General features: G+C 37.1%; 1 protein-coding gene across 1 annotated transcript in view; it reads right to left on the reverse strand.

The window, feature by feature from the left end:
- The window catches only part of DLX5 (distal-less homeobox 5), a 61,894-nt gene extending 52,041 nt beyond the window's left edge, over positions 1-9,853 (reverse strand). Inside the window, exons 1-2 of the mRNA XM_009641477.2 lie at positions 9,722-9,853; positions 7,178-7,310 (exon numbers count right to left, since the gene is read on the reverse strand). Of these exons, the coding sequence (XP_009639772.1) occupies positions 7,178-7,310; positions 9,722-9,853 (265 nt within the window). The remainder of the gene's footprint in view (positions 1-7,177; positions 7,311-9,721) is intronic.
- Between the last annotated feature and the right edge of the window lie 221 nt (positions 9,854-10,074).

Consider the following 10,074-nt stretch of genomic DNA (forward strand, 5'->3'; position numbering starts at 1 on the left):
CTTTCCTATAGGCCCCCTTTAGGTATTGAAAGGCCATAATCAGGTCTCCCCACAGCCTTCTCTTCTCCAGGCTGAACAAGCCCAACTCTCTCAGCCTGTCCTCATAGGAGAGGTGCTCTAGCCCTCGGATCATTTTTGTGGCCCTCCTCTGGACCTGCTCCAACAGTTCCATGTCCTTCTTATGCTGAGGGCTCCATTGAAAAAGTCTTGAAACACAAATGAAACCTCTTGAATAGTTTCAGTATTCTCTGACAGGTAGAAACCTCGAGGCAACCTGTTTATTCGCTTCATCAGTGGATGGCAAGCGGAGATTTTTGTAAAACAACTTATATAATCAGTTTGAAAACTCTTCCTGATGATGTATAGTAGAAAAAGGGCTTGTTTCTTAATACAGTATAAACAAACAGTGCAGCAGTTTGACACTGACGCTAATGTTAAAAGTATCATTGTATTAGTGTGGAGAAGGCATCCGAGCAGATGCGTATGTACCATAACAAAATCATTAAATGGTACCACTTAACTCAGAGCAGAGGTAGTTTATCTCCGGGTTTTTTGACATACAAGTAGAACTAATGTGCTATGCTTTCCATTCTTGATATCTTCTCTACAGGCAGGCTGCTTCTGCTCCAAATGTTAATGCATTACCTGTAGCTGAAGACTGTCATACTCGGCTGTGAAAGCACCTGGGAGGCTGGCAGTCAGAACATGGAGCTAAGCCGGCTTGGCCAATCTTAACGTGGCATATTTGCCTTTCTGAAAGGTTGCCTTAATATTTTCCTGGCTTTGGTGTTTTTGCATTCTTTTTAAGATGCTTTCTTTTAAATTATTGAGGTAAATTAACTTCTATTCCAGTTCAACATGTATTTTTGCTTGTGACAGGATGGTCTGTGGTTGCACAGAGAAAAAGGAGAGGTTCTGGATGGGTGAGAATTTTTAGGAATAAGTAGGCAGTCTGGGTTTTTGTTGTGAAAGCTTAAGTTTTTTGTTAACTGAGCGTTCATTTCAAAATGAAGTACGTACAACTCAAAGCTATTTGACTTGCCATACCTTTATTACTCCCCTACCCTGTTTTCCCTGTCATTTGCTAATTCAAAGCAAGCCTCCTTTAACAGCTGGAAAACCTCCTGCAATAGCAGAAACAAAAAAGAAGGAATAGAACAAGATTTAGGTGAGTTAATTTCGAAGTATTTGTTGTATAGAGATTACAGGAGAGCGTGTTCAGTCTTGAATTTGATACGTATTTGATCTCACCAAGAACAGTACAGAATATTTTATGTAGTTTTTAGAAGTGCTTTCAAATTATCTGTCTCTACAGTACTTTATTGAATCTTGAAACTTGTTCAGCAGATCAGTGAATTTTCCTTTTTCCTTTTGTACTTAATCCCCCCAGTCTTCTGTGACAGTGCAGCCCATACTTGCTGTATTGTGACAGATGCTATAAAAATCCTCTTAAATGTCAGAGCCATTGGATAAAGGGATAAATAGATAGTGACTTGCAGATGACTACAGAAGTTTTTGGGTTTTTCAGGTTTGGGGGCTCTGAGGTAATCAGTAGAGATGCATGCTCATTTATAGCAGCTCTTGAACATACTGATGACACATTTGTTTTCTTCAGTTAACTTCTGTGGCTACTTCTGGAGTAGTTCAGAGATTGTATAAAAATTATAAAATGCAGGTGAAAAACCCTTGGTAAGATACATAAATTTGTAGGCTTTAGAGTTTTTTGACCTTAAGAATCTGCTAAAAAACCCCAGCACAATTTTAGAATGGGAACTTCTAATTTCTCAGACCTTTTTTGTCTGCACTGTTTTATCAGAGGACTCTCTGGCTGCATATATGTTATATCACAATATTTTAAGAAAATAAAAGAGAGTAAGGAACATTCTGTTGTAATTTTGAGAGCAATAAAAGTAAAGAAGAAGGAAATGCTGTAATTTGTTCTATTGCTTGGAGGATATGGAAGACTTTTTAAACAATTTATATTATTCATTTTACAGAGGTATGTTTATGTGTATACAAAGTGTATGTCTGGTCTAAAATGGGAATGTCATTTAGCATCTTTTGCGGCAGCAACAAGAACTTTAAAAATTTGTACTGGGTCTAGCACACAGACTAATGAGTTAATCTTTTTTGCCTTTTATTAAGTACTATGAAGTACATGTTAATTGCAGTAATAAGCCTTCTTTCCATAGAGTGAGTTTACAAATATAAACCAGTATGTTGTTAGTGGTCTTAAGGAAAATGCCAGTTACATCAGTATGCATTTGTTTTCGTAGAGATGCCCTATTGCTGCTATTTAAAAGCAAGGAGGACTGAATTATAACTAAATGATTGTGGTCAAATACACTGAGCTATTTCTATAGAGTAGGACTTTCCAAAGTACCAGACTGAACGTCATGCTTATCACTTTAAGTAACACCCTTGTAAGAATTCATCTGGGTTTCCCAGTGACAATGTTTTTTTATTTTTGAAATCATATGAGTCTACCTGTATGTTGGCTTTCTTTTACTGATGACCAGTCTCCTAGGTAATGCTCTGTGAAGAGCACACCTCAAAATGTTTGTGCCATGTTGAAGAAGCAGCAGGTGGATAAACTTTAAGGACTCCTTGGTTGTCTGTTTTAAAAGCCTCCACAAACACTCAGGTAGGGCTTGCCTCTCTCCTATGTTACTAGAGGGACTATGGTAAGACTGGCCAAGAAAATCAGCCTTTGACTCAGTATTTTCTGTTGCCAAGTTTGCTTTTCTAAATTAGTACCCCATGTATTGTATTGGAACAGGGAATGTAGAATATATTCACTTAAAACTACGGAAGTTTCTGTCTGTTTGTCCTAAGGGGTGGATCTGACTTTTACACTAATGACCTTCTGGTCTGTTTATTAAATACTGCCCATGACTTTTTATTTAATTAATTCAAGCACATTATTCTTCTACAGGTCCATTAAAGTAAAAAATTCAGTGCGCCTTCAGCAGAAAGGTTATTTGTGGTGTCAGGGAGATCAATGCAAGATACCTATTAGCAGATTAAATTTTTGTTTATACTTGAGGTTTTCTTCATTACTGTATTTGTTTTAAGGTTTTGGCTCTAATGAGCATATAGTGAGTAATGGAAAAGTAAGAATACCAAGTCTCTTTTGGATATACATGTACATGTGAAATGCTTCATTGGGTATAAATTGAGTAGAAGAACATGCATGGGAAGTCTTTCAAGTGTCATCATCTGGGATACGTAATCTTTTGCATGTTCTTAGTATCTAGCAGTCTGGAAACTAATGTGGTTGTCTTGGAAACAGGCTTTTTTTTTCCTTTTGCGAATATCTAGATGTGAAATCATTGTCTTCCTTGAAAATCTAGAGGTAATACTTCTGAAAGAAATAACTGCAAATTTAAGATGCTTGTCCTCTATTTAAAGAATTGATATGGGAGTCTGTAAGTGATGTTTGCATTGTGTGCTTTAATTACAGTTGTGTGATTATATTGCTAAAACAGTCTTTAGGGTTTTTTTAGGTAAAATGCCTGTACTTAGTGTTGATATTTGTCTGGGAATTATCTGCAGTGAAGCATTTTGACAAGATGTCCTAGCTTAATATTTAAATAGAAATATTATGGTATAACTCTTGCATTGAGGAAGTTAAGTTCTCATACTGATACTATCACTTCCAGTCTTTTCCCTTGCCCTGCTTTAAATTAACAGTGTCTGATAAAACCTTGAATATTCTGTGAGATTGTAACATAATATTTGCCAGACAAAACATCAGCAGTAGACAAAAGCGCACAGGACAGCTTTTTTATTAGCCAAAGAGCTGCCATGCACAGCATAAAATGCCAAAGCAAAATGAAACAGTGAAGAAATAACCATCTTTCAAATTGCTGAGGATTTATTAGGATTTGTATGAAAATATGAAATAATGTTCTTGAAGTTTATAACTTTTCTGGTCTGTAGCTTATTTGACCAGTCACAGCAGTCTTAGAGTTTAGTATTAGTAACAGTGTAATTTCATCATCATTTTTACAGATGAAGGTCCAGACTGAATAATTTTCCATGTTTTCTTCTTAAATTGTTAACTGTATTAAGTTCTAATGGGATTTTTAATATATTTCTATTCCAAGTATTTTTGTCTCCAGTACCAGACTCTTCAAAGAGAGTCTAAAGGACTCTCAAATACTGATATGTACTTCCGAGAAGATTTTTTTTTTCAATTCTTTCATAAAAGAAGTCCTTTTTTCGGTGGAGCTCACACTTTCAATGATACAACCTGTCCAAGGGAAGAGAACCATGACAGGATCTTGTCGAGCCATTGAAACCCATTTGTGTGACCATTTATTTTCGTTCTACCTCCCGTCTCTTCCTCCTGCCCCATTCCTTGTGCTGCATCTACATTTCAGATTGATCTCTCTTTTCAGAACTTATTTTTTCTTAAATGTTGTTTTTTGTTCAAGTGTGTTCCAATTTTTTTTCCTTTCTTCTTCCCTAGAATGAGCTCAAGCTTTCTATTTAAGGCCTGAGATGAAGCTTACTAACGTAAGTGGAGAGGATCTTAAAGACTATGTTTGTTACCAGATCATGCAAAAAGCTTTTAGTGACCTAGATTTTGGCCCTTATGTACAATACTGATGTAAGTATTGTGCATCCAGAAGAAAAATAATTAATCACAGCTTGTTTTTCCACAAATGACAGTGAAGCCACTCTGATGTACTGTAATGCTGTTGTGCTCCATTTTGGACTTAATAGCATTTATATTTATTTACCTTGACAGTCAGGCGACAAACTTCCCACTTTCACCTCAAATTATGATCTCACAAACCTTACATGAAAAAAGGACATTAAAATGACATGTTATTTAAGCTACAAGCAAAGCTGAGTTAGTCCTTGAACTTTTTTCACATTCCTCTAAATAAATGTAATTTCTTCCAGTTTAACAATATTAGTAAACTGTATTCAAAAAAGTAGCCCATTTTATACCTTCCTGATCAAATAATAATTCTCCATGATTATTACTAAGTATTACTTAATTACATTCCCTGGCTCCTTTTTAGCTGAACAATTTTTCATTCTCTCTTTCCAAACTGCAAACCAGCAAGCAACCGAAAAAAGAAATCCCCTTATTTGGTAACAGTTCTGTATAGTTACAGTATGAGCATCATTTACGGTTGGACTTGATGATCTTAAAGGTCTTTTCCAACCAAATGATTCTAAATGGTTCTGTGAAATTTGGTCGATAATCACATATTCTAGCATCCTTCCTGAATCTCCTGGCAAAACATGATATTGTTAAAGTTCTCCTTTCAGATTAACTTCTATAAAACTTTGAAGTTTTCTGGTTGTTCCCATTCTTTATGATCCAGTGGTTTTGTCCTGGAGAAATGTTTTACCTCTGTGTGTTGTAATTAGAAATAGTGACATCGTCTTTCATCCCCAGAAATTAAAATATACATAATTAGAAGTTTTCTAAGGATAAAAAGGAATAGATTTTTTTTTTCCCCATCACGTGTTTCACTTTAGGATGTTGCTGAGTCTGATTTCAGCAGCATTACCCAAAGATAAAACAAACTCCAGGGGAGAGATTACAGATTCATTCAAGGAGAAATGTTTTTTTTTTTACCTTTTTTAATTAAAAAATCACAAAATAAAACAACTAATGAACACTTTACTTTTACCATAAGAAAGGAAAGAAGTTGATTGAAGCCCTTCATCTATAGCTGGCAAGAGACATAGCTACTTTCACAACGATGAGACCCACATCTCTTCCTGGAGGGCAGTGTATCCAGTCATCACATCATGTTTAAGACAGAAGTTTCTCTTTCCAATGCTCAGCACAAAGACAACCTACATCTCTAGCTTCACTTAGACATGCAATGTTTAGATGTAGACAATCCCATCACAAGTGCTAGGCTGTCCCCTTGGCTTGAAATGGCCTCACAAATCTTTCCATCTAATAATGGACTAAAATACAAAATAGCTTATCCAAGCACACAGCTTGTTTTTAGAGCTCCTCATTAATTACAATTGTGTATATTTGTTAGAAAAGGGAGGGTTTTATTTCAGCTGCATTGTTTTTTCTTTGGTGGTAGGAGATGTATCCCGCTGTGAGATGGGTTTTCCATACTTGAAGGGTACTTGAGGAACCTGTTTGGCCTCTAGCAAACCGTGTCATTTTTGTATCTTTTGTGTTTTGCATTTGTGATTACATGAATTCTGTTTATGTGCTGCTTTGCTGTCCCTGTTTTCTTCCGTTTCTAGAGTGCCACCGTTGTGGCTGCCTCAGCAGAGGAGCAGGGACAGTGCCAGTGAGTTACCAACTCTGGTTTAGCCCCCCTCTGGTTTTTTTTTTCCCTTTGGCGATTCCTCAGCTGCCCTGCTCAAGAAGTGGTGATGCACAGGGGAAGAACAGGGATCTCTTCCTGGGAGAAATGCAATTTGCACTGTTGCTGGATTAGAAAAAAATGCTTTTAAAAAAACGTATTTTTGTTCTTTCACATAATCTGAAGTTTTCAAAAATTTGTATGAAAATGTGCTTTCCTTTAATTTCTGAGGAGTGTTTTTTTTTTAATAGAGTGTTTTGGCTTTAATAAAAATAAAGTACTCTTTCTGATACACTTTTTGATTCTTACTTACGTGCTTAAAGTTTCAACATAGATTGGTCATATAAGCTACTCGGTCCATTTTTTAAGTATTCATGTTTTTATACATAGCAAACCTCTAATTAAAATGTATCTATTAAATATGCTACATCCTAGCTTCTGCTTAACTGAACCCTTCTATTATTAATGGAAAGTATCAAGGATGGCTAAAATTTGAAATGCAACAGAAATGGCAGATTTTTTATCTTGTTTAAGGCATCTTATTCTTTATGTCTAAGAGCTGTCAGAAGGTGGTAAACAGATCTCAGAACAGCAGCATTTATAACCAAATTGCTCTCATGAAATATAGATAAATCATTCAGCAGAAGAGCTAATGAAAACGGTAGCCTATAGCATAGCCACTGGTATCCTGTCCATTAGCAACCCTGGTGCTTCACTCAAGCCAAAGACCTTGAGTTTACAGAATGTGAATTTGAGTATTAATTTGAGCAACAGATGTATGTGTGTGAATGCAAAGAGGATTAGAATATTATTTAAGTAATACCTCAAGATAAGCAGTGGTGAACACAGGACTTGAAGAACATTTGCTTGCTTACCTCCGTTGTTGCAGGCTTTGCTGGCTGCAGCACTGTCTTGGGTTTCTGCAGCTATGGCTACGTTACTGCAAACCTCCTTGTTGAAGGGCTGTTCTGTGGCTTTCTTTAACATGTCTATGCTGGGGAAATCTACCTGCTTTTGAAACCAGAAAACTTAGCGTTACTTCGCACAACTCTGCCTCTCTTAGTAGATACTAAACATTTTGTTGATGGATTCTGTGCTGTGACATTGGTAATGAAGATGCTAGAACAAGAAAACATGAGAAAAACCATTGGTTTCTATCACAAATAAGCTTGTTGCTAGTTTTTTCCTGTATATGCCTGTGAAATTTATAGTGTAACTGTATTTTTATGATAATCAACCTGTTTGTAATGCTTTATTTAACTAGAGCACGGTGCCGTTTAGAGGCCTTACTGTTGACTCGAAATGTGAGCACTGTCTGCTTCACTGGAGCTGGAGTGTTCATGGATGAAACATTTGGCCTCATTGAATATTGGTGTTTTCCAGGGTGACATGTAAAGTCCTATAGCATTTTCAGGAAGAGATGCATCTTTGAGATTTCCCTCCTGTGCTCACAATAAGGTCAATAATTTTTTTTTTTCTTTTTGCAAAACCACTCAGCAGTAACCACTCACCTTTCAGGCTTTTGGCAGGAGCAGTGTTAAGCCGGTGCTGAATGTGTGTGCAAGTTCCTCCTGCTAAGAGTTGCCTCTGTTTTGCTGTTACACATGTGATGGATGCTCAGGTGATTTAAATGCCAGAAAAGAAAGCTGTTTTTTCACCTTCTGTCAAGACTTGCAGTATTCCCCAGAGGTCCGCTGCTATGCTGGGTACCTCAAATGAAATTCCCATCTTCATTCTGTTGCTTTTTTCCCAGAAATTACTATTTTAATTTTCCATGTAAGAAACTCTGATAATGCCAGCCATATGTCTTTACCTGATATCATTCAAATACCATTTGATGGGCATTTTCAAAAGCAGGAGGAAGGCATACTCACCACCCTTTATAGTATATTGACTTTTTTTTAAGTCATCATGGTGTGTCCTTTACAAAAACAAAGGTGGTTTGAAATTGTCTGATAACACATTGGTCCTGTTAGAGGATGTGTGACTTCACAAAGCTGTTTATTCAGGTAATTTCTTCAATAGTAATTGTATTTTATACAATTTTTAAAATGTTTATGGGCTATTTTAAGTGGCCTTATAGGGTAAAATATAGGTTGTTAACGGCTGTGTGCAAGTGTATGAAAATACCCACTGAAATTGTGTATTAAGCTGAGCTTAAGTGTGGTAGAATTTTCCTGGGTTTGTTATTACATTTCTGCCTATACTTACAGCTTCAGTTAAAATATATGAAGATGCTCTGGAATTTCATGAGGTGTATCTCCCATTTAAAAATCACTTCTATAAACATTTTGTCTTTTGCAGATACTCAATTAATTTAACAAAGAAAATAGTTTTGTAGTAAAAATACAGTAAATTGGTTGCATAAAATAAGTCATTCAGCATATCTCTGCACAATAATAAGAACAGGTTGTTCCTTGCTGTGCTGTTTGTTCACAGTTGTTTCTTTGTGCTACTGTTCTAGCAGCATGTGTTTGATTTTGCTCCTAGCAAAAAAGCTTCTCCTTAGCAGCAGAAGAGTTTGAAATGCTGCAATTTTAAGTTAACTTCCAGGGAGCGATGAGGGTGGCCTGTCAGGTCATGCTTGGTTTTTTGATGTCGCCCTCAGAAAAATCAATTTAAAGTATTTTGATAGTGTTTTTCAGTGCCTGACTGTGCCCTGTTTGTTTAACGTGTCTCAGAGTAGTGGTTTCTGGTCTGGCCCTGGTAACGTTGTTGTTTGTCCGTGCTATCATTAATTTGACTGCAAGTGGAGATAGTCTTTTGGAATGGATGAATACATTGGCTTTATACTTTAACTGCGTAAGGGAGAGGAACATTTTAGACCTTTTTTAAAGAGAAAATCTGGCAAGAAAGTGAATCATACAGGTAGTTACTGTGAACAGACGTATCTATCCTGACTCTATCTAGATGAACCTTACAGGGATTTTTGGAGCGATTGTCTAAAATGTAGCATTGTACATGTTGAGGAGGATGCCAAAGAAAATAGAGATGATGATTACCGTTCTTCCCAGTGAAAATGGGCAAATGGGTTCTTAACCCATTTAATCTTACAATTAAATCATAAATGTCTATCAGCATTTTGTATTTACATATGAGATAAATGCCTATCAGCGTGCACTGAACCAGGTAGGAGTCTATACATCTGGCAGTGCGGGAGCGGGGCTTCTGGTTGTGTGGGTTTTGCTTTTGGTTTTGTATTAAATCCTTTCTCAACTTTGAAAACAACAAGGCTGACACCCTTTCTGTAATGTGTGGTATTTCAAAACCTCAAATGTCACCCATTCCCTTGCCCTTTTGATGAATTTGTGCATTCTGTGAATGCTTATGGATCAGAGAGCAGGGAAAACTGTCTATTTGCTTCAGTTAGTGAATTTAAATAAAAACCCCTGTGGTTATTGATTACTGCAAAGACTCGCCTTCTGTGTTTTTGTGGAAACCTCTTGGAGGTTCAAGTATTTAATCATGTCATAGGATTTTAAGAGAGCCAAATGGCTGGATTCAGCTTGCATGCTGTAGGCGCCAACGTGATCTATGGGCAGAACCAACATCTCTAAGGAGTGCATCAGAGCATTCAGGTGAGGCATCTGCCTCTCCACACTGGTGATACAGAGAGTTTCGGCGTGTCTCTGCGGTTGCACATACTGTTGGCAATGCAGGGACCTGGTTGGTCTGCCCCTTGGACTGCCATCCTCTGTTAAGACTGGGATGGACACTGGGAGGAGTGGGACCCTGAGGGTGTCTGCGATACGGACAGTCAGCATGCTGGGAT

Source organism: Egretta garzetta, unplaced genomic scaffold (assembly GCF_000687185.1).
Source record: "Egretta garzetta isolate BGI_Z169 unplaced genomic scaffold, ASM68718v1 scaffold30, whole genome shotgun sequence".
Classification (NCBI taxonomy): Eukaryota; Metazoa; Chordata; class Aves; order Pelecaniformes; family Ardeidae; genus Egretta; species Egretta garzetta.